Genomic DNA, 25,330 nt, shown 5'->3' on the forward strand with positions numbered 1-25,330 from the left:
GCTGATTTTCTGTTTTAGTATGTAGTTAATTTAATGGAAGTCAAATTCCAAGTTTGTCTTCCCTGTGAAGGAGAGCAGCAGAAAGCCCTGTCATTTTAGCTGGACTACTTGAAGTCTGCTACACACATGTGTAGTATTGGGAGGAGTCAGAAATTTGCTCAGATTATATGTAGTGAATTTGGGGTTTCCCCTCTGTGGCTATCTTCTTTCTGGGGTTTTCTCCCACGTTTTATAGCTGCTGTCATCTCTAATTTCTCAGCTAGTAAGAGGGCAGAGATCTAGCCACCATGTGAAACTGACTGACTGGGTCTCCCCTTAGATAAAAAGCTGTAAAACATGAGTAATTTATCAAGAGTCATTCTTCCAAGTGTTATCCCCACCCACCCACCCCCACCCCTGCACCGTTAGCTCTTGCCTGCTCTTGGTCACTCTTCAGTGCCTTCAGATAGCTATTGTGTTTTAATATTTTATCCAGAGTTGATGATTGTTATCTGTGAGAAGGTTGGTCTGATATGAGTTACATTTATGACCAAAAACAGAAATCTATTATCCCACTTTATTTTTTTTTTAAGATTTTATTTATTTATTCGACAGAGATAGAGACAGCCAGCGAGAGAGGGAACACAAGCAGGGGGAGTGGGAGAGGAAGAAGCAGGCTCATAGCGGAGGAGCCTGATGTGGGGCTCGATCCCATAACGCCGGGATCACGCCCTGAGCCGAAGGCAGACACTTAACCGCTGTGCCACCCAGGTGCCCCTCTATTATCCCACTTTAGAGATGAATTTGAAAGACACTTTACATTAAGTACCTTACCCAAGGTCATACAGTTGGCAAGTGGTAGGGCTGTGATTTGAACACATGCAGTTTGGTTCCAGAGTCTTAGGATTTCTTCCAAGGGTAGACTTTAATGGCATGTATTTTTAGGACAATGGCAGGAAGTATAGGAAATACTCTTGGACACTCGTGGGGCCTTACAGTGTTAATCCCTTATGCGTTGGGCCATTCTCAAGATCTCATTACTCAGTGGATACTTCTCATGTCTTTGGGCATTTACATTATTTTATGTATAAGTTTACACACAAGTTATATTAAAGGATTATGTTGGTTTTGGTTAATATGTTGTCTTTAGTTATGAGAAATCTCATACTTTCAGGATCTTGTGATGTGCTTCTGGGCCATCTTACTTAGAAACTGGTGAAGTTTATCATGTGGTTCTTTTAGTGATTAAAATAAAGAGAACTTTTGAAGGAAATATCAACAGTAATATAATGTACACAGATTATTTATTGAAGAAACTCAGGACCACAATTATGGGGTAGTTGGCTTTTAAAAATGTAAATCTAAGATTAATTTAGCTAATGCAAATCATAGACCTTGGAAGCATAAAAATAGGACCAAGCTTGAGTATAACTTGTTTTAGAGTTTCTGCTCCTTCCTCCTTGTTTCTGTTTTCCTCCTCTGGCCTAAGTCAGTTTCAGTTAACATTCATGAAATGATTCATTTCATCTTATTCCTCTAACCCTTGATTTTATCTTTACTTTGCATTTTCGAATCTGGCTTGCTTCATGTTGATTTCACCATAGTTTGTAAGCTGATTTGTAGTGAAATCTTATTCAAGGATGTTACTTTCAAACTAAAGGAAAAGGCCTATGTAATTTGCTTTCGGAATTCTCTCGCATCCCACACCAGTGTTCAGATACCATACTCATGCTAACTGTACAATAAAGAGCGGGGATTCAATACTTGATAGATTGATGGTTCTGAATCCCAGCCAGTCAGTTCTGGGAAGGTGGGCTTATCTTCTGAGATGAATAAAACTGAGTCCTTGAAGGCCATGATAAAGATTTTGGCTTTCATCCTAAGAATAACCGGAAGCGATGCAGAGTTTTAAGCAGTGGAGTGACAAGCCCAGATTTAAATTTTTAAAATAATTACTCTGGCTGTTTGTGGAGCAGTTTGGTATAACCAAGTTCTAGAGGATAGAAATTAATATAAATGATTTAAGTTTTACCCACGGATATAATCTAGAGGAACTGATACCCCAGATAGTCTTCAAGCAGAACTCCTAAGTTTATTTCTCTCAACTGCAATGTTGAAGAATGTTGAGAAGTGGAAAGTTAGAGATTGATTTTTTTTTTTGGTCAAGGGCCCGGAATGTGAGTATTTTGCATATTTGAAAAGAGACATTTTATTTTTATAATGAAAAATTAAAGCAATACAAGTATCAAGGAATTAGGGAATTAGGTATCAAAAAGCTACTAAAAATTCCAGGTCTGTATTTTATGCCTATATGGAAATGGATGTCATGATTTATTGATTTTAAAAAGCAAAATTAAAGATGTAAAATACGTGTTTATAATTATGAAAACAATCATGTTTTCTCCTAGCAAAAATACACAAAAATAAAGACGAAACTTGTTATGCTTTATTATCCACCAAATTCTGTTACTTAACAGCTGTTAAAAAGTTATGCTGCTTAAAATGAGAAAACAAACCTAATATTATTTCAGTAATCATGAAAATCTGGGCTAAAAGCATTGAGATGCTGCTAAAAGAGCAAAATTTTCGAGAGATTAAAAACTTTCATATGAAAATGTACTCTGACATGTTTCTTCTTCCCAAACATTTGTGGAGATTGAGAAAATTCTAAATGTGTCTTAAAGCAAGGAATCGACAACTCCTGAAATAAATACAGTCTTTGGCTCCTGCTTCAGCTGCTATTTATTGACAGGTTATAACAAGGTTAATAACGATTTGTTTGATTGATTCCCCCCCAATTTTTGTAGATTTTGTGCTTCTTTTATGTAACTTGCTAAATCATAGCACTCATATTTCTCATTAAAATTAACACTGAAGGATGCATATGTAAAACAAACATGGGTGGAAAATGAAAGATTTCTCAGACAAAAATGTCAGCAAAAGGTGCACTGCTCTGTGGGCAGCAAGTGGGGTATCAGGTTACTCTGTTTTTGCAAACAGTGTCAAGTCTGTATTCTGGGCTGAAAAACTGGCAAATGACAGCCCTCCCTCCTATTTCCTGAGGTCATTTGTACCATTTTAAAGGATAAATCATAAATAGACCTTTGAACTAAGACAGTCTCCTTGGACCTATCCTTTTGCGACTGACTTCCAGTCTCAATGGGATATTGAAGGGGAGGCTCGATAGAATCAACAGTGGAATCCTTGTCCGGGAATGACTGCCTGGCAATTGTTTCATGGAAAACAGGGAGGGGTGGGGAACAACAACCCTGCTCTGTTCACTGGCTCTTTAATTTAGATTACCAATGATAAAGCCGGGGCTACGGCTAAAGAAAGGTAGGATGCATACGCAGAAACATTAGTGCTAATATGCTGCAGAAAGACAAGATAAATCAGCCCAGCTCTCATACATCACTGAGGGAGAAGCTGATTGCAACTTGACCATGTGCCTGAGTAGTCCCATCAGTGAGAAGAACAGAACATGGATTAAAAAAAACTAGAATGTACCCTTAGGGCTCCTGCCGTGCTGGTCCTGGAAGAAGTGTCTAGTGTAAGTTTCAGCTTGTTTTATCCACGTATTTACCAGTGTGTTCCCACGCAGGGAGCTTGTTTCTCTTTCTGTGTTTTCATGAAAGCTTCAAGCATGTTTATTTACAGTCGTAGACTTCATTTCGTATGGATGTAATATCAACCTAATAAAGTTCTTAACAGAGAACAGTTTAGCCCAGTGTTTATCCAGGAGAGAGAGAAACGTGAAAAAGTGATGGTTATCCTTACTGTCTATAGGAAGCCTGTGGGTGAGTTTGGTGTTTTTGTTTTTTGTTTTTTTGGGGGGTGAGGGGTTAGAGAGGTGGATTTTAAACTAAAAACTCAGTTCTTTTGGCATTCATTTAAAAAAAAAATGCATTGGTAACCCAGCATTTCGTTCCTCCTGTGGTCTTTTGTTTTGAAAAACTGTGTTTGAATATGTAAGCCAGACTGCTCGGAACGCATTATATTTTATGACTGGGATGTTTGTATTGTTTCATATCTGTTATTAGACAAAATAATCATAAAGGGTGTTTTCTATGGACCTTTTTATATTCCAAAGTTAAATACAGATGGTAATTTCCAGCAGTTTTAAAAATTTGTCAATTATTTAATTTAGCATCACTTAAGCATCTGCACAGGGAGAAAGCTGAGATGGTACAGAAGCTGAATACGCATTGATTGCTCGTCTGAATTGCATCTTTAAAGTTTTTGCCTCAAATCTCTGATTTCACAGTTTATTTTTACCAAATTAGATTATCATATTTCATTATCAAGACTGCAAATGGGTGGAACTCTCTCAGATATCTTACATTTTCCGTTAAAACAGTGCGTAAAGCGCCTGCTGATTGTTACTCTGAGGGAAATTCTCATGCTGGCTCCCCGAGAAGATGGCTTAAATAATGCATGGGTAAGAGTGAAGCAAGATGGAATTTATGGCCCAGACGCTGAGTTCAGGCTTTTGTTCAGAGGAAAGACTACATAAGTGTGAGCATATAACATACTCCCCGGCTCCAAGGGAAGGGCGTAACTGAATGAAATTAGTGGCCACATGGTGCTGTCCACATGTTATTCAAAACAAGCCTTAAAACAGTCCACTGAGCCTAAAGTGTGGTTTGAGGAGGGGGTAGGGGAAACTGGAAGTGTCAGCGCCAAACAGAATCCCCTGACTGAAAATTCCATGGGACAGACACAGGAAGTGAGTGTTCTGTAGGGGGCAGGGTGGCCCTAGAGAGAATGGATGTGTGACTGATGAAAAGCAGCATGGCAGTCTTGTTAGGAAAGAATAAACCTTGACCAAACTGCAGCATTCTATATATTATGTCTTCCGTCTTGTCCTAATTAGAGGAATATGTCTGCTGAATCCTAATCTCTTTAATTGTTGATAGAGCAGGCATGCGATTTGCTATAAATACACATGAGCATTCATTTCTGAAATAATGGCTGTTGCCAAATATATTAGACCGACAGGAGTGCTGGACTAGGGAAGGCTGTGCTGAATAGTTGAGTTTTGGAGGTAATGGACCAGTTGAGAATCATTGCACAGCTGGGCCAGCAGCTGCACCCAGTGCTCTGTCAAGTTTGGCCTCCAATTTCCTTGAACTTGTCCTTGTTTGCCAAAATGAGGAACATAGCAAGAGCTCGTTTCAAATGAGCCTGCCGCAAGCAAAAAAGACCTTTCCAAGGAGTCTTTGTCAAGGTATGTAGTCAACAGTAGCAGTGGCCAAATGAGGTATTGATTAGGGAATGGGAAGTTTGAATAGTCATAAAAATAAAAACCAAAGGCAAAGTGGTAGAATGAGGTAAGCTGGCAGAAGACCAGAGTACATTAAAAGGCTGCTTTGGGTCATCACTGTCCTAACTAAAGGACATATGGAAAAATCCCATAATAATATCCAGCAATAATTATCTTGTAGTTAGGAAAAAATAAATAGGCCCGTGGGTTGGAAGGCAGCCCAGTAATCTCAACGCCTTTTTTCCTAACATTGTATTGTTCTGATATTCCTTGGGACCAGGTCAAGAGGAAGTGTCATAGAGAGCATTTTATATTAAGAAGCATTGAGTGGCTAAACAATGTGATTAGTGGCAAGCCAAAATAAAAGTAGCAAGGACTCTCCTTTCATTTCTTGGTCCTGGCTTGAGCAAGTATTTATTTAGCACGTGCTATGTATCCAGCATGTTCTAGATACATACTCTAACCAAGTAGATTATAAAGTCTTTGAGAGCAGACTAGTGGATTATACTTCTCTTGTATAAATCCCATTTCTTGAAAACCATTGCCTTGATATGGTAATAATTGCAAGTCTGTCTACTTTCTTGATTTTGAAGAGATTAAATATCAAATCTTTGCCATGCAAATGCTTTATTTTCCTGCTCCAACAAAGACGATTCTCCTCTCTTCAGATTTGAGAGCTAGTGATTTGGACAAAATACTTAACCTCTGGGAGAGTCTGTTTCCTCGTATGTGAAATGAAGAAAGTAACACTCATCATGCAGGACTGTGAGAAGGAGAGGTGCCTAGTGCAGAGGCGGTGCTCTTCTCCTTCACGGAGTGTAAGCAGGATAAGTCACGGTATGGACTCAACTGCCTGCTGGGCATGGAGGTGGGCATGGGGAGAGAATGAGGAGGGTAGCAGGAAAGCTCGCTAGGAGTCTGTAACAGAACCTTTGATGAGAATATGACCTGAGGCAGGATGGTGCCGGTGGAAACACACAGAAAAGGATGAATCTGAAATATATTTTAAAGGGAAAATTGACAGAATGTGGCAGCTGATTTTATTAAAGTAAGGTGAAGAAGAATATTATAAAGAAGAAATAACCATAGTGTTGAGGGAAAAGATTATGGGTTTTTGATAATGGCAAGGTCAGGTGTGTGTTTGTGTGTGTGTGTTGGCGGGGGGGGGGGGGGGGCTTGTGTGTTCTCTGAACCCCCAAAAAGCTGAAACAATGCAGTTCTTCGGGGACTTATAAACCAAGAAAACATAAGAAGAGAGAAGAGGAAATTGGAGTGCCTAGTTAACTTATGTAAAGGGAAGGAAAAAAAATCAATAATAAACCAATAATATAGGACTATTGCTGACAATAGAGTGAGAATTCAAAGGAATTGCTTAAAATGGCAAATCTATGTTTGGAGTTTTTCCCAGACAAGACCCACAATCATCAAATAATAAGGCTCTTCTGCAATCTTGGAACTTATTTAAGTTTTCCTGAGTTAAAAAAAAAAATGCCACCGAGAGGATACAAATAGTGTCAGGGTTGGGAAGAAAAAGAGCATGAGGAATGGGAATTCTCAAAATAGCTTGGTTCTAAAGAGGAGATGGAAGCCAAAAGATAGCTGGTTGACCTTTCAGAACTTAACCGTTCATTATGACTTGTCAGAAAGTGTCAGAAAGTTTGACAACTGTTATTCCTTAAATAATCTATTGTGATTTTTCAGGAAATTCAAGCAGGAATCAAAACTATGCCAAACCAAATGGTTGTGGACTGGCAAATAGGTTGTGGTCCAAATGCTCATTTGCAAATCCTTTATCGGAACAATGTTGTAAACATCTTTGAGTTACTTTTCAGAAGTCTACACAAGTCATCCTATAGTAGAAGTCATGTACATTTGCAATAAAAAATTGATAGCAAAAAGACTTTATGTTAATAATTAAAACACAAGTAATACCATAAGAATGGAAAATGTTTTGGATGCCAGTATTTAGAGAAGTGCTGCTTAATTACAAGGTAGTATGGATATGGCTACTTTAAAATTTATGTCCACTTTCACTGGCTTTAAGAGACTTTGATTTCTTTAATTTCGAAATGTAGGGATTTCCTTGTCCTTGTTTCATGAATTTTACCTTTAATAATACCTGTCATGACCAGAATTGTTTTCACCCATTGAAAAAAGAAAGGGAATGAGGATGAGATCAAAAGGGGGAGAAGGAAAGAAGGATGTACCTAAGGTAGGTGGGACAAAAGTGAAAGAGGAGAAAGAGCAGGCTTGAAGAATGGGTGAGAAAGGTATTGCATGAAGGGAAATTAAGGGAGTTCTGACATTGAGAAGAAGAGTGTGTGAGAATGCACATGTCGCTCTTAAGGAGTAAAAAATAAAGGAGACCGACCATTGGGCCTAATAGCTTGTTGGATCAGCCACCAGGGGGTGCTTAAGACTCAGAAGTACTTTCTTGAGTAGGCGATGTTGTTCATGTGACTGGCAGACCTGAAGGTAGGAACTTTTTGTCCCCTTAAGGTTCCCCTTTTAACCCCTCTTTTTGTCAATGCTTTCCCTGTTTGGTGTGAATACTATGGCCTATCGTTTGAACCACCCTCTTACCAATATTTTCAGATTTCCCAGTCATCCATTCAATAGAGATGTATTGAGTGATTCCTATTTGTCAGGCATTATAGTATTAGGTCCTTAGAAATGAACAAAACAGATCTGTGCCAGCCCTTGGTGCCTACCAGGCCAAATAAATACCATCCCTAGTCAATGCAGTTGTGTGCTTTCTCCTGCTTACAACCGGACTGCCAAGCACTGCTTGAGAAAATCATACCACTGTCCAGATTGATGATGTGATGAATTTATGACCTCCAATCTCAATTGGACCCCTTAGTATAGCTCAGTGATCCTTATGTGTTTTCCTAATATATTACTGACATTCTCTCCAACACCTGTTTGAAGACTTTTCACATCAGTAGATAGCCTCACATCTCAGCATGCAGGATTTCAACTTCCTGCCACCAGATCGATTACCTGCATAACCCAAATGAAACCAATTGCCTTGAGGACCATTCAGCACGGTGAAAGTCAAATCTGACTCCAGAAAGCCTTGGAAGACAATGGAGGTCTTTGCTGAAAGTTTCTTGAGGAGTCAACCAAGACCAAAAGGGGAACTAATCCCTGAACACATAGCCAGATTTCCTAAAAATCGTTTTTATACGTCTTTCTCTCCGAAGTCTGGCTCCTCATGGCAGCTATCAATTTATAGATGGTCCCTGACTTAGGGTGGTTCAACTTAACGATTCTGTGACTTTACAATGATGTGAAAGCAATATGCATTCAGTAGAAACCAAACTTTGAATTTTGATTGTTTCCCAGGCTAAGGATATGTGGTACCACACTCTTGTGATGCTGGGCTCCCAGTTGCCATGTGATCACAAGGGTAAATAACCAATACACTTACAAGCATTCTGTATTTCACTTTCAGTACAGTAGTCAATAAATTATTATAAGATGTTCAACACTTGATTACAAGATAGGCTTTGTGGTAGATGATGTTGCCCAACTGTAAGCTAATGTAAGTGTTCTAAGCACGTTTAAGGTAGGCTAAGCTAAGCTGTGATGTTTGGTACCTTCGGTGTGTTAAATGCATTTTTGACTTATGGTATTTTCAACTTCCAGTGGGTTTATTAAGATGTGACCCTATCATAAGCCAAGAAAGATATATATCCTTGTTTTCTGTCCTCCTCCTCTGACTCCTTCCCTGCCCTCACATTAATTCACCTCATCTTACTCCTGTCTGTCTGATCTCATTCCTTCATAGGTAGAACAGACTAGTCTGTCTTGGTGTGTGCCATTTTCCTCCCGCCCCTAACCTCAGTCAGCACAAGTCCTAGATAGTTCAGCAAGCAAAGTATCCTTTTTCTGAGTGAGAATAAGGCATTGCAAATATCGGTGACTTATTACATACATATTTTTTAATTGTCCATTTGTGTTCATGTGTTCCACCTTTCCCCAGGTTAAAATAGAAGAGGTTTTCCCTCTTCTGGTTTCTCCACCTGTGTTCTGCACCTCATTCACCTCCATATTTTGGGGGTGCTTGCTTTATGCATGCTTTGCTCTATTTCCTGTACCTTTCACCTTTTCATCTCTACTAGATCCTTCTCATCAGAGTGTCCAGGGATGCTAACTTCTCCAACCTTAAAAAAAATAAGACACAACAAAACCTTCATCTTCCTTACATACTCTTTCATCTCTTCTTTTACAGCTAAACTTCTCAAAGGGTTTGTCTACATTTGTTGGGTTCTTCCTTCCCAAACACTCCTCAACCCACTATGATTTAAATTCTACTCCAGCCACTTCATGGAAGCCCCTCTAGCTAAAGGCATCCACTGCCTGTTTGTTCTGAATGTGAAGCAAATTCTCAGTCCTTAATCTTTCTACAGCATTTGACACTGTAGATCACCATCTTCTCTGAAATATTGTTTTCCTGTAGCTTCTCTGTGCTTTCCTGTGTCTCGATTTCTGTGGGTTTATCTTTCTTTACATGATATTAAAATATAGATGATATTCAGGGGCATTGTTCTTTTCTGACTTTGGGAGAAATAGGGTGGGAGTTCCATCCATTCCCAAACCTTCTGTTAATATTTACATGCCATTGACTTCTGTGCTTGGATCACCAGCCCTCACCTCAAGAAGCAAGATACGGATTTCTGCTTGGAGATCTCCTTCAAACTAGGGATTTGACCCCAGAATGGGGCATTCAAGAGGTAGACCTCTTTTTCTGACCCACAGCAATAATTTGCTAAATGACTCTTCTCTCCCAAAACACTTCCGTCAAAGACACCCCACCACCATTATTTATTCTGTTACAATGGTCTCCTTTGGGGCTGAAACACTAACTCCGAAATCTTCTTACATTCTTTCTTTATAGATAAACTTGATGGAATTTGTCCCTTTAATTAAACCAAAGTTTTGGAACTCAAAAGCCTTTTTTGTCCCCAAACTGTTATTAAAATAAAAAGTGCTTTGACTTTCTATGCTTTGAGTTAAAAAAAAAAATAAATCTACGTAGACACTCAGTTGGCTTCTTTGTTTCCTTCAGGTCTTTTTGTGTCCATGAGGTAATTGAGTGATCTTTAAACAATGCAAGGGGTCAGTAGGGCAGAATGTCAGAAGAGCAATGAGACACAAACTCTTTAATATTTTAACCTACACTTGAAAGCAGAAGGTAAATGAGTTGGTTTTACTTATGGTCTGAGTCGTCATCCAAGAGAAAAGACTTTTGAGCCTAAACATGAAGGTCCGTGAAAGTACCCTTTTGCTTATCTAAACAGATTCCTCATCATCTGAAATTGTACCTATATCACTTTATAGCCAGAAATGATTGGAAGATCCTAATTTTCAGTACTTTGTGAGTAAAATGGGTTTACAAGTGAGGATGGGACTATGTGTTGGGTCTTTATAATAAATAGTGGTGAAAGAGAGAACTAAATCTGCTGGCCTAGCCCAACTTCACCCTGATCACGTGGGCACAGACTAATGTTCATCCGGGCCAATCTATAAAGGCAAGGGGGTAAACATTTAAGAAATTATTTTGAACCTTTGAGCTTTAACTACGTTTTGGAAAGGTTTCATGGGACATGGAAGAAGTCTAGTGACTTAGGACAGAAAAATAAATTTTTACACTGCTTATTTAACCTTTAAAGCTATTTTGTTGAAGAATATAGAATATATTTGAAATTTCATGAGAAAAAGAAAGTGGAATACCTTTCATAAATTCACACCATGTCATACCTAAATTAATCCAAATTTTAACTGTTAATCAGTGACCGAGAAACTGAACAAGGTGGGACATGCTTCAGTTGTTGGGCTCTTATCATCCAGGCATGCGATTGCAATTTGAACAGATTAGAATCAAATGAACAGATTATTGGACCACCTAACAAAACAGGCATCCCAGTAATCAATATCTGAAATAATAAAAGCATGAATTAAATGTTTTTTGATCAATATTAGTCACGCAATTCATATCCTTAATGATAATGCTTAACTGAAAGAAAGACCTTTGCTTCAAGGTTCATTTGTAATCCTCACAGAACTCTAAATTTGTTTTGACATCCCAGTGCTTCTGGAAAATATGAGTCCTGTATTTCATTTTGTGGAATTAGAACAGACTGCATAATAACATGCTCTTACATAACACAGACCATCTCTACTTTTTCATTCTAAGTTTTAAAAAGAGAAATGTGGAGGGGCGCCTGGGTGGCTCAGTCAGTTAAACCTCCAACTCTTGGTTTCAGATCAGGTCGTGATCTCATGGGTGGTGAGATCGAGCCCTGCATCGAGCCCCACATCAAGCTCTGCACTCAGCAGGAAGCCTGCTTGATGATTCTCTCCCTCTGCCCTAACCTCCCACCCCCACCCCGGTCTCTCCGTAAAATAAATAAATAAATCTTTAAAAATACAAAATAAACAAAAAACAAAAGGAAAAATGTAGGGTTGCAGGCAGAGCGGAAGGAACCTTGGAGTGGGGGGAGGGAAAGAGCCATGTGTATATTTCTCTCTGGTTCATTGTGCTCGTACCTTCTTTAAAGGTATGCCTCTTGCACAGAGATCCAGACCTTGCAGGCAGCTATTTGTCTGAAACTGACCCTCCCTGTTAATTTAGAGGACAGAATTATAGTTCAGCTTCACCATAACCAAGCTTCACCATAAGGAAGAACTAAGAGTTCTATATTTTTTTCCTAATCTGAAAGGAGAATGTAGGAAGAGCTTTGAACTCTTTAGGAAAAACAAAAAACAAAGAAACAAACAAAAAACTAAACTAAACTAAATTCTAAAATTCAGTGTTGGAACAAATAGAAGTTTCTATTAAGTCACATTTGGAGCACTGCAGAAGGGAAAGTCTGTGGATGTAGTCTTCCCAAAATACTAGTGTCAGGGCAAATCTGTCGGCATCCTCAGCTCATTCTGCAGTGGAGTGGCACGCAGAGCTACAAAGACAGGCAACTTGTCTTCACCACCTACGGTTTCCAGCAAAATTCAGCAAGGTTGCAAAATGAGTCCCGTGGTATTCAGCCATTCTAGGCCTCTGGTAAGGATGGCAGTTCTTCCAGAAACCTGAACAGTGCTGCAATCATTCACGTATGTCATTTTGCCATTAGAACTAACTGATCTTCAACAGGAGTTTCTGCTGTTTTTTCAGAAATCAGAGGGCAGAATTGGAGAACCATTTTGACAAATCCATACAACAGCAGAGATCTGGTCCTAAGTTGGAATAAGACAGAGGCTACCTTTCACTGCCCCTGATCAACTGTAGTTCCCAGCATCAAACTAAGATTTTTTATTTATTTTGTCATTTTTTAGATATAACAAACACTGCATTCCCCAGCTAATAGTACTAGCCAACTAATTTTTTTTTTTCAGGGAGAAGTTATAGAAGAATATTTGTTCTTTGAGATGTTCCTCAGTCTTGGAGGAGCTGGCTTAGAGGGACTGACACTTTACCCTATGTCCCTTTTGGTTATTCATGTGCTTGTTTCCATTCATTGGCTTTGACTCCTATTGTTTACTAGGCATTATTCTAGGCACAATCTTTAGAACAGTGAGCAAGAAGATTTATGATGATGGTAAAATGTTCACTCAAGAAAGCCTCTTTAAAAGGCACTTTTATTAGCACAAGAGCTCGGTATCCTCACTTTTTATTGTCCCTAGCTCATGTAGAAAAGGAAAATTTTCTTTGTCTAAGTCACATGAGGTTTGGGGTCCTTAGTTTATAAAATCCCAGGAATGCCTCTTCAACTTGAGGCTACGCAAGGACATTTAAGTGACACAACCCAGGTCTCGTCTTTGCAACTCAGTCTTCAATGTGAACAGCAGTTGAGAATGTTTAAAGTAGCCCACATGAAGAAGTAGAGCTTTTCAGATAATTTTTTCTAGAAGCATCTACTTTTGACCCAACTGAACATCATGACTCCTAAGTTTTTGCACACTCTAGAAAGGCTTGACTTCCTGCGAAGTGTTTGCCAGAAGATGAAAAGTAGCACAAAGAAAAACAGGGGCCTGCATCTTGTAGGAGCTTAGAAAGTGTTTGTGGTACGGAATCTGAAGCCAACCAAAATCTTAATCAGATGCCAAAGGTGAGGTTAAAAAGCAAAACTGGCTTTCTTCCCCTCTAAGTGAATCTCTAGAATGATTCATTTCTTTTTCTGTAAAACATGAATACTAATCCTCACCTCGTGGGACTTTTAGGGGGCAAATAAAGCAACATGGAAAACCTCTTCATAAACAGATAGATTCTATTCAAATAGAAAGTTTACTATGAAAAAAAAATATACCAAGCCTGAGGCCTTGATAAATTCTTATGTTTTGTGTTCTTGTTGAGCAGCAACAAGTTAAAAAGCAAACAACTAATATGTACTATTATGAGCCTTTCCAATGAAAATATTGAAAATCTGTTCATTGGAAGTTCTTTCCTTATGGGAAATTCTATACCTATATGTTTTGAGGAAAATAGTCAGAAACAAAGGAAGTCCAACATCTTGAACAGAGTTAATGCAAGATTTTGTGGATCGAAATCACGGAAAATTGATTTCTGATACTTGGATATCTTCACCCATGTTGCTGTATAGAGTATATGGGGCTAGGGAGCATATTTAGAACAACTTGATTCAATCTTCAGGTTGTCAGCCCAGTCGCTAAGCCATTTGGCCCCTCCTTGCATTTGGTGATTTTTATTAAGTTGAACCATACAAAATTCCAGATATTCAATAACCTTGGGCCTACAAAAATGACAATTTCATTTGTTCAGCCTAATATCATTACATTTCAGCTACTGAATGGGGATTCCTTTGTTTATCTCTTCAGTCTGATACAGACATCTAGAGGGCAGGGATTATGTCCAATGTCTAAACTGAAGTCTGGACATATCAGCTCAGACAATGTAAAATATGAAAAGATGCATAAAAGTTCTTTTCATGTGAGCTGCTGGTACCATTTCTGGCACCCTTCATGGAGACAATGTAATGGAAATCATAGGTGCTTAATCGCTGGGGATGCCCTGAAGATGAGCTCCTCACTCCCACAGAATGTTCAGCTCAAACTAGGAGCCACCCAGGCAGCTCTGGTATCCTGGGTGTGCTGCACCAGCCCAGAGTCCCCTCCTCCTTCCTATGCCCACCTCTATCCCTCCTGACCTCACTGTGCCGTCTCTGCTGCTTTTGCCTACAGCTTACCCAATTAAAAGGACTTAGGGTAACTGCTGCACTGCTTCTTAAGCCTTTTTTATGGTATCCTATAGAATGGCAGCCCATAGTAGGAATGCATTTTACGTCATGACCCTGTACACTACACTGTATTACAAATGTATGTAGCTGATGTATCTATATCTATATCTTGTACACATGTTACCAAGACAATTCCCAGTTTTGAGAAGCATTTCATTTTTGAAATGAGGGTCCAATTAAACTTGTGGAGACTTTAAAGCTTCATGGGAGAGAGAAAAAAAATGCCAGCTCAATCTTTAAGCTTTTTATCCCCCTTAAGCAGCTGTGGTCTGTATCGGTTTATGTCAGGATTTGTTTTCCTATTCCTGTTTTTGAGAGGCCACAGCCTTGCAGATGAGTCCTAAGATGGGGCTGTGGCTTCAGTAACAAAGTTCTGAAACCCATATAATTAATTCTAGATGGCAGTGGCTCATTTCAGTTGCTGTGGAATGTTTTAGAATGACCAGGAATATCACCAGCAATCTGCTTCTATATGCATGGATATAAGCAGGTGAGTTATTTATCTTTATGCCTGTTTCTTATTCCTAAAATGACTTTATGATTTTATCCTATCTATAAGTTGAGATTTAAGTTCATAAAAATCCTACATAAAGCTATCTAACTGAAAACTAAGGATTATGCTATTTGGATGAACGGCTTGGGAATATTTAGTTTTTTGGTTTTTTTTTTTTTATATATATTATGTTAGTCACCATACAGTACATCCCCGGTTTCCGATGTAAAGTTCGATGATTCATTAGTTGCGTATAACACCCAGTGCACCGTGCAATACGTGCCCTCCTTACTACCAATCACTGGTCTATCCCATTCCCCCACCCCCCTCCCCTCTGAATATTTAGGTTTTGATCCAAACCTTTGAAATGTTTTGAAAAGAGCCGTAGCACCATTAGGTCAGTTTAAAAATTTGGTATAAAACTTGTATATTTATTTTATTAGAATTAAGGCAAATAAACACCACTTGCCTACCAGGGTTCAGATGACTTACTTAAATGTAGCTTGGCCAGTGGCCCACTGCTTTCGATTCGCAGAAAGTCACATATATTTTCAAGGCGGGGGGGGGGGGGGGCGAAGAGACAGTTACTTCTCCCTATATGGCTCCATATTATCAAACTAGGCGATCATATCTGAAACCCTGCTAATTTGCAGGAATGAGAGACATGAATAAGACTTTTCCTATTTGGGTGACTCCAGAATGGATTCAGAATGTTGCTTAAAAGGGAAACTTGTGAATTCGCTTGCCTTCCATTTGTCCTGATTTTTGAGGTGTAGTGGCTCTCGGCAGACTGTTTTGATGGGTATTGGCATGCTGTCTGCCGGTGAGAGAGCTGACTCAAGTGAAATGTGGCAATCATAAGAAATTTCTTTTTAAGAACTTGGAGAAATGCCTCACAGAGTTCAGGGTTAGAAGGAGTGTAGTGGAGGGCAAGGCACAAAATCTAGATGATTTATCTCAGCTTCTGACCCATTTTATATCCTTGAGCAAATCACTTAACTCTTCTGTGCCTGGGCTTTCACTTGTAAAATAGAAATAAGGTCCCGGTTTCCTAGACCTCATTTGAAGGGATATTATACATTTTGACAAAAGGAGGATACCAGTTGCTTTTGGCACCAAAGGAAATTCTAAAGGGGGGTTGCAATAGTATTGTGAGATGATACCATTAGTGAGATAAGCAAATGACCATCTAAGGCAAATATATATTAAAACTAGGGTAAGTCCTTCAGATCCAAAAAACATTCATTGGGAAGTTACTATATTCCACACACTTTCCCATTTACTCTTCCGTAGTTGTTTTATCCTCCCAGCAGTGCTGGGTGGCAGTTGGTTACTGTCCTGTTTATGGTTTTATGAATAAAGAAAGAGGCTTAGAGAAGTCAACCAACCTGTTTGAGCCACACAGCATGAAGTAGCAGAGCGCAGGAGCGAGCCTTCTGGTGCCGGGTCCTTCTTGTGGTATACCACCTGCCTTTGAGGTGACATTGAACGACAACAGAACTAAAATAAAATAAATCTAAAATTCAATTTCTGAGAAAATGGGTAATTAAAATACCTGTATTTAGTTTCTAAATTGTATCTCGGTTTCCACATTTTTGTCCTTCTCTCCTAGAGTCAACTATTTCTCTTTAAAGTGTAGATAATCAGATTGTTTCACCTTTATTGTTTCTACCAAATACATTTGTTAATTGCTAATGATTTTGACTGGTACTTTTAGCCCCTGTCAATAAAACTCTTCAGAGGCATATATGTGCAATACTTTAATTCTTTTTAAAAATATATGTCTGATCGGCTTCTGACGAATAATCTTAGCAGCACTGTTATGCCTGTCTTCATAATTTACAACTTCTAGGTTAAAGAACTTTTTAAGCCAACTGGATGGACTGCCAGTTGCCAAGCCCTGGTTGTATATTTTTATGATGTATGACTTAATACTTCTGGAGGTTCTGTTGCAATTATACTGTCCTGCACAAGCATGTAAAATCTGTTGTTTCACCAAATGTGCCCTTCCTTTGCCATGAGTTAGATATCATGTTTTTGAAATCTTGTCCAGGGGGTTGAAAAGCCGAGCAAATACTTGCTTTTCTTTCCAGTTTCCCAAGCAGCAGTGGTGTTGCAAACCCCATCTCACTTAGGCTCTCTTTGTCTATGAACAGTTCAGACTGACTGGAACACATTTATTGAATGCCCATTACTTGGGTGCATTAGTCAAATGCAATTGATTGTTATAATACACCACCAGCTCAGGGGAGGTAATGGGGATCTTTAATTGAAGATGCTACTTTAGAGGACAGAGTGTAAATCATTGAACACAAAATCCAATGATTTTTTTCACAGTAAATACGATGTGTCTGTGATTGCATCCTCAATACAGCTAGACAAAAAAGGAATGGCTGATATTCAAGACTAGGCATTAGGAGATTCCTAAGACCCTTTTCTAAAATTCATTGTATTTTCACCTTGTCTTGAAATATTCTCATGTTTCCTACTGAAACCTTGGTTCAGAGGGATGCCACTATGTATATGCGTACATGAACATTTAAGATTACAATTAAAATATAAGATAATTTATTAGAGAATACTTTGGAAGCCAAGACATCACAACCATCTTCCATTCATTACAACCTTGGCATAGTCTTGGGATCATATTTTTAGAAAATATCAGAGCACCTCCACATCTTTCCTCCTTGTCCCTTCAGCTGCTACCTTTCTTTCCTAATCCAACGATTACACAGAATCATTTAGCACGAACTAAAGATATGTACAAGTGCAGCAATTTAAATAAAGATTTCCTTGCTGCCACTGAGTTCAAAGAAAAGAGTTTAGGGGTGTCTGGGTGGCTCAATCAGTTAAGTGTCTGCCTTTGGCTCAGGTCATGATCCCAGGCTCCTGGGATCAAGCGCCGCATCAGGCTCCCTGCTCAGCAGTCTACTTCTCCTTCTCTCTCTCCCTCTCCTCCTCCCCGCTGCTGTTCTGTCTCTCTCTCTCTCAAATAAATAAATAAAATCTTAGAAAAAAAAATAGAAAAGGAAGAAAAGAGTTTAAAGTCCAGTCCCAGACCTGAAAGACAAGCCATTCCCTTCTCCCCCGCCAAATCTTGTTTCCACCCTTCTTTTTATACCTTGTGGGCTGTGGCACCAACTAGATCCAACCCCTTCCACACTCAGGAGTGACCTCTCAGAATAAAGACCTCTCCCTTCTGCCCTTGCTGCCTGCACTGGAAAACACCCAGCCAACAGCTGGTCTGAAGCTCTTCCTTAACTGCTCTTAAAACCCTGGAGAGCATTAGGTATGAGGGACTGTCTCTCTTGGGAGAGCAGTGACTCTCCTAACTATTGAAAAGATAGTGCTGTGTGATTCCAAAAATACTAAAAGCCTGCAATGTGAATAGATCCTCATTATTTTTTGTTCTCTTGCTCTAAGATGATTCCTAAGAATAGAGGCAAATAGACTAAGAAACCCTGTCTGTGACCCCTCCGTGACTCAGCCAGCATTACAAATTGGCTGTGGGAGTTAGGTTTGGAATCTGTTAGAACAAATTACTGAAGTTGGTGCTCTTTGCATTAGAAACTGCACTTCCCATGAATTAATTCTGCACCCACTTTATGTGAAAAACAAAGCATAAAGTTAGAGAGGCGGCAACATATAGCTCTAGATGGAGAGGTGTTGACGCTGGGGCTCATTTTCCTCTATCACTTTTGTCTAGGTCCCTCCTTCCCAGTCTCCCCCACTCATTTTATTTTCTCTTTGTCCTGCTCACCTGCAAAGTGATGATGAGTGGTTGCTGATGTGCCCGTTCACGTTCTCATCTCTCCCCTCCAAACATTCTCATGCCCACGTGAGGCTGGATCCAAAAGGGTTCTGTGTGTGCCAGCTGCAGGACACCTACTTCTAATTTGTTCATTTCCAGGAAGGACTAATACCACAGCTGGGGTACATGGCTGCTTTCCATCTTTTAACTTTTTTACAATGAGAATGTATTACTTGTGAAATTCATTAAACATATATAAAAATAGGGCAGTTGCAACTAAGTTTTCTGGGAAGAGCACACTGAATTGCTTCCCAAAGTGACTGTTCAGGAAACCAAAGGTGGGCGTAATGGAAGTTTTTCTTTTTTTATTTTGGTAGTGGTTGGTCTATTTATGTGATGAATCAGGAGAGGTTTTTTTCCATACTTTTCGGGAAACATACCTGCTTAGGCTGCAGATGAGGCAGGAATTGTACACAGCTGGCCAAGGCAGCCACGTACCTGCAGATTGAAGAGAGTGGGGGAATCTCATGCCCACTTGCTGACTGACATCAGAGAGCGCATCATTAAAGATGGGTAAACGTAACGTGTTACTCAGGTCCTACTGTCCACATCCCTTCCCCGCTGCCTCCAGAGCTTTGGTGGACTTAGAGCTCAGGGTAGCTTAGGGAGCTCAGGGGTCAGGGCTATTCTTAGTTTCATGAGAGCGTGTGCTCTATAAAAACCACTTCTCTAGGCTACGAACCACCAGGCATGGCCCTGCATCATCCTCGACACCAGTCTTACCTTCCATAAATGCAGGTTTTACAGTAATTAATTGTTTTTGTGTCAGTCTTCCTTTTATCCTGTTATCTCACTCAGGGCAGGAGTTGTGTTTTGTTCTTCTCCGTGTCTCCAGCACTAACACAGTGCCTGACAGTCGATGTGCAAGAAATGACTGTTGAATCAATGATGGAAGGTCTGAACTTCAAACAGTTGCTTTATAAATGAGCTTTTGAGAACTGGAGTTTTCCTGTGGTTGGATAGAAGGGAAAGGCCTAGAAACACAACAGTTAAAAACTGGTACAGTTAAATTCAGATGGCTAATTGGTTCAGTGTTTTGGCTTTGGAACACACAGCCAACGTTCAAATCCCGGCACCTCTATTTCCTGGCTGATGACTTGACCTCCCTCTTCCTCAGTTCCCTCATCTGTAAAATCCAGATCCCAAAATTATCTACCTCCTGGTCTGGTTGTTAGGATTCGGTGAGACAATTAAAGGAAAGTTTTAACAGCAGGGCACAGAGACAAGTTTATTCATTGTTCATTCTTAGCAATTGTTATTATCCAGAACCTTTAAGATATGAGTCATTCTAGTTGGTCAAGTTTTCTGAATACCCCTTTAAACACCGAAGTGTTTCTTATCGAACTAATTTTAAGATAGAGCTTTTAAAATGGTTTCTCTTTCCTGAAACAATATAATGAACATCTTACTCTTTAACTCAGGAGCATTATCATAAGCAGCCATCATTGTCCTGCACCTGACACAGAAATACTGCCCCAGCATGTAGGCATGTGTACGGTTGACAGGCTTTCCAGTTTCTCTGCATTTTGCGCTCTTCTGTCTGACCTTCCAGAATGGTCAGCTGTCAGTTCCTACTACTCTCAGTGGCTTGCTTTTAGTACGTTCTCTCACCTTTAGAATTTTCTTTTCTAGTGTGCTGTACTCTTGGGAATCAGACAAGCAAGCATGGTTTAATTGTATATAAATAAAAGTGAGTTGATAATGCTCTCAGTGAGCTCTTTAATGAATAAAGTGAGTGATTTTTGCAGTTTCCATACTGGCTATCTCCTATTTGCCATCAATATTCCATATACTTATGACAGATGAAGTCTTACCATACATGAAAGTTTTTGTTCTATTTTCTGTTCTACAGTTGTTGTTTTTTAAAGATTTTATTTATTTATTTTAGAGAGAGGGAGAGAGAGCAAATCTCAAGCAGACTCCATGCTGAGCGTGGAGCCTGACACGGAGCTTGATCTCACAACCCCGAGATCATGACCTGAGCCGAAATCAGAGTCGGATGCTTAACCGACTAAGCCACCCAGGTGCCCCAATTTTCTGTTCTACAGTTTAAACTGGAACTCAACATAATGCCCATGGGCTGGGCTAGAGCTTTTAGCACATCTCCTAAATAGAAGCAGCCTGTGCTACTGGGTTCAAGTCCTACGTCAGCTGCTTGATTTCCTTAAGACTAACTCTCAGTTGTCAGTGGGACTTAATGAGAGCACTTTCCCTTATGGTAATGTATACTTTGTTACTGTAACGTGCTAAAATAGCATTAGTGTACTCCACCTTGTTTGCAGTTTTGTTTATCATATTTCCATGGATCTGGAATGAGAGAGAACACTACACATGCCTCCTCAGAGAAATCCATCAGCATCCTTTAAATGAAGTACCTTCCTTTAAAACATGTAGTAAAACCATTGTGAAGCTCCTGTCTGATGGATGACGGAGGAAGGTTGGGGAATGGCTAATGAAAATGCCACCCTGTGGCGTTCAGTAACCAAGAAGAGGGGGAGAAATCCCTTTTTCTGATAGACTTTGCCTGTACAAGCTCTTTTGTACATACAGATGGGAAAGTGTTAAAATACCTATGTGGCATGTTTATGGATTTTAATCAGGAGCTGTTGATAATTAAATAGATCTAATAATTTTTTTCTAAATTTATATTAAGCTTCTCGAATTAAATTTATTAAACTTATTTCTGGACTAACCTGTCCTGGTGTGCACAGTATGAAATGCTTAGAGATTGTTTAGCTAATGTTCTCTTTCTCAATTTTGAATTTGTTTTGCTGACACTTTTTTTTTCTCTCTCTCTCTCATATTCACTTCCTAATCTCTTTAAATCTGTATGGATATCCACCTGAAATGAGTTCCTCTTTGCAGTCCTGTGTCCTCTAAGGCTAGCTAACCCTGTGGTTGCCTTCAGCTTGGACCCACTTTTGCCTTTATTATACAGTTAATGGGCCCCACTCAGTCAAACAATTGCACTTACCCACGTTATATCATTAAATTTTAATTTCTGATCATCCACTGATTTGGACAGATGGAGAGGGGCAGGGAAGGAGATGACCGGGCACATGGTGAGACGGCAGGCCTAGGCTTGTTTTAAAAGCAGTGAGTTTTATATGTATATAAAAGAAGCTACCCCAGGTTCAAGGACCTTTCTGCTAAAAGGTCAAAACCATTCAAATCAGAGATGGAGGAAGACTCTTAAAAGAAAGATCAGCTCGTTGGTCAGACATGTGATAGAAGAAGGAAAAAGTTTCAAGAAAAAAGAAAAAATCTGCTGGGTGAATACCTGGTGAAGTTTTTACCCAGATGTTCTTACTCTCTTAGAAGATGTCTTTGGAAAAGGTGGGTTTGGTTGGAAGCGTACTCCAGTTAGCAGTGTCTAAGGGAAGACCTTAACCACAGAATCGATGCACGCGTGTTTCTCAGGACCACAGAAAGCCCAACCCAAATCTAACTTCAGGCGGTGTAAAAATGGGATGCAAAATATGGTGTGGAAGAAGGCCAGAGCATGCAGTCCTTCCTTAACTTGTATTTAGGGTAGTGAAAAGAACAAGCCATGTCTAAGAGTCAGTTTTGAGTGGAGAAGGGGAGTGATATATATCGTCAGTGAAATAATTGAATGCCTGGTGTTGGGACAACCACTGGTACCAGACCAATTTTTGTCTTCATCGATTAGGCATCTTCTAGTAACTAAACTGCTACCACAGCAATTTTGTTACAACAGTGACCTGTGATCACAGTGTTTAAATTCTACTCTGCCCATGTAACTCCACCCCAGGACCAGGGAGCCAGCAGTGAGCTGTTAAAATGTATAAGGCTGTTCCTTGCTGGGAGGCCAGTACAATAACAGTGTCTCCAAGTTGGAAGCCATGAAAATGGTTTGAAATATTTTACCTTCAGATACAAGACCTTAATCTCATGTTGACCTTGGACTGTAATTTGGATAACTAGCACTTGTATTCCCCTTTTGCAATGGGGAGGTAGATCGTTTAGAAAACCTGTGTTTGCAGTCAGTAGATGGTGTTCATGCATTGGAACCTACATTCCTGTCTTGGATTAATGTTTGTCATGTCAATGCTGAATTTGCCCAAAAGATATGCTTTTTCTTGAAGGAGCTCATCCAAGATCCCTCTTATTCTTCATGCCACTGTGTCACGCAGCTTGCTTTCTTTTTCTTTCTTTCTTTCTTTCTTTCTTTCTTTCTTTCTTTCTTTCTTTCTTTCTTTCTTTCTTTCTTTCTTTCAGATTGTATTTATTTATTTGAGAGAGAGAGAACATGAGCCAGGGAGGAGAGGGAGAAACAGGCTCCCTGCTGAGCAAGGAGCCCAACGTGGGGCTCGATCCTAGGATCCCGGGATCATGACCTGAGCCAAAGGCACACACTTAACTGACTGAGCCACCCAGGCACGCCTAGGCAGCGCTTTCTTATTCAAGCTTTACCTAGCTGCAGATCCAAAAACATTCCCCCTTACATAAAAAGTCTACATTTGCATTTGAACCTTTCCTGGTCCATTCCTACCATATTCCAGGAGCACTTTTTGAAAATATGGCAGGGCCAGAGTACAGCTGGTCCACACCTATAGGCCCTGAGAGTTTTTAAGGTCAAGGTCCACTTGGAATGGTCAGTGTGTTTGCTGTTTCATTTGTTAAGTATTTTGAATATGGTCCCTGTGATACGGCATTAATTTTATCAGGTAAAATCTATATGCAGCATACTTCAGCTTAGCAGACTTCTGTTTTTGATAAGAAGGAGGACATTTATTTAGGAAATTTTATGGAATTTGAAAATCATAAGTATTTTTCCTGTTTTATCTACTTTCTAGTGAAACTGACCAACAATTTGTAGCAAACCCTGTTGTTGCCCAATTCCACAGACTTTGGCCTATTTACGAATTCATCTGCAGCAGCAGTGGCCTGTGCCTCTGCACTTGGGCATCGAGCTTCTGTGTCTCTCTATTTCTGTCTGGTGGTTTTCTTTGGTGCTGAGGGATCGTCACAGCCAATGAGCCAACTAAAAATTGCCAGAAATTGATGCCTGGCGGTGGGGGGGGGGCAACATTCAACAGGGGTGAGGGTGGGTGGATAAATGCGCCAGCTTCCTCATCCCTCCCCAAGACAACATTGAGGTGTGTTCTACTCTATTCCTCGGTGGGTCCCCAGTGGGACAGAGCCCCAGTTACTGAGGCAGTAATCCACTCATTAATACACCCATTATCCCCATTATTGGCTTTTCTCTCTTCCCTGCCTCACTTTCCTCACTTTCTTCCATGTGCTTCCTGAGATCACCTCCCAAATACACTCTGTGACCCCAAGACCTTGTCTCAGGGTCTGTTCTCAGTGGAAGCCAACATAAGATACAATTTCCTGGCTATACTAGTTCCAGGTTGCAGCTTCTGGCTACCAACGCCTCTAAATCTGTTAGATACGCAGATTGATCAAGTCCTGCCTGAGCTCCAAACCCTAAATGATTTTCTCTTGCCTCAGAATAGAATCCAAGATCGCTGCCGCAGCTTAGCACCCTTGAGTGGCCTGGCTGCTTCTGCACTCCAGCTGCATCTGAGACGTACTATGTAGAGTGTTTTCCAGATGCTTCCACCAGGGGATTCTCTTCATTTCTCATTCCCCACCACCCCTTTGTCTCTGCTTCCCTGCACTGCTGTTCCTCCGTCTGAGATATTCTTTCCCACCGTCTGGCTTACCCACTCCTTCACACCCTCAGCTTCACAGGAACCTTTCCAGCCTAGTCCAGTCCCTCTAATGTGTCCCTAGACTGAGCCTCTCCTTCAAGAGCTTTGCATATTTGCAATGATGTGACTTATTTTCAATGATGTATTTAATGTCTTTCTTTCTCTAGACTAGGGATCTGCAAATGATTACAGCTTTATTGAACACAACCATACCCATTTGTTTTCATATTATCTATGGGTACTTTGGGGCTACAATCAGAGAATTGAGTATTTGCAGCAGAGACCATACAGATCACCAAAATTCTCAAATATTTTCTATCTAGATCTTTACAAAAATGTTTCCTGACCCCTCCTCTAGACTATCAACTCTCAGGGTGAAGTCCCTTGCTCTTTTTTGTGACCTGGCACCCAAAACAGCCCCTGACAGAAAAACAGCCATAAATAAATATTTTCTTACTATATGATTTGAAACAAATTTTCTGGGAATGTTGCCCTTTTTCCTTCCTTATTATTTTGCCCTTCTTCTGTGCATTTGTGACGGTGCTGCTCATAGCAGGTAAAACACTTCCAGACCTGTAGCCGATGATGTAGTTCCACCTTACAGCTCTTTATCAGACAGAAGTCAGATTCCCACCTCCACTGTAATGTTTACTCATTTTATAAGCAATGCTCTCACTAAAGAGGTACAGATTTTACTATCCTTTTTTTTTTTTTTTTTTTGGCCAGGTGTTTCAAACCAAGTGGGACATGATGTGTACTATATAAAGTGTTTTCCAGATGCCTACTTGGTTAAAAAGAATCCCACTCCTGTATTTTTTTTGGGAACGCATGCCCTAGCTAGATTTA

General features: G+C 39.9%; 1 protein-coding gene across 7 annotated transcripts in view; it reads left to right on the top strand.

Moving 5' to 3' along the window:
* Nucleotides 1–25,330, top strand: part of RAPGEF4 (Rap guanine nucleotide exchange factor 4) — a 272,967-nt gene that overhangs the window by 102,087 nt on the left and 145,550 nt on the right. The window contains exons 1-2 of one of the 7 annotated variants that reach the window (XM_087861473.1): nt 408–3,529; nt 14,898–14,989. The exons of 3 other annotated variants lie outside the window; for them this stretch is intronic. In XM_087861473.1, the coding sequence (XP_087717599.1) occupies nt 14,972–14,989 (18 nt within the window). In that variant the 5' untranslated portion in view covers nt 408–3,529; nt 14,898–14,971. Of the gene's footprint in view, nt 1–407; nt 3,530–14,897; nt 14,990–25,330 lie in introns of those variants that run through there. 3 more of the 7 variants (XM_045779717.2, XM_045779744.2, XM_045779709.2) reach the window with 3 other exon arrangements.

Source organism: Ursus americanus, chromosome 1 (assembly GCF_024610735.1).
Source record: "Ursus americanus isolate L20-20 chromosome 1, mUrsAme1.1.p, whole genome shotgun sequence".
Taxonomy (NCBI): Eukaryota; Metazoa; Chordata; class Mammalia; order Carnivora; family Ursidae; genus Ursus; species Ursus americanus.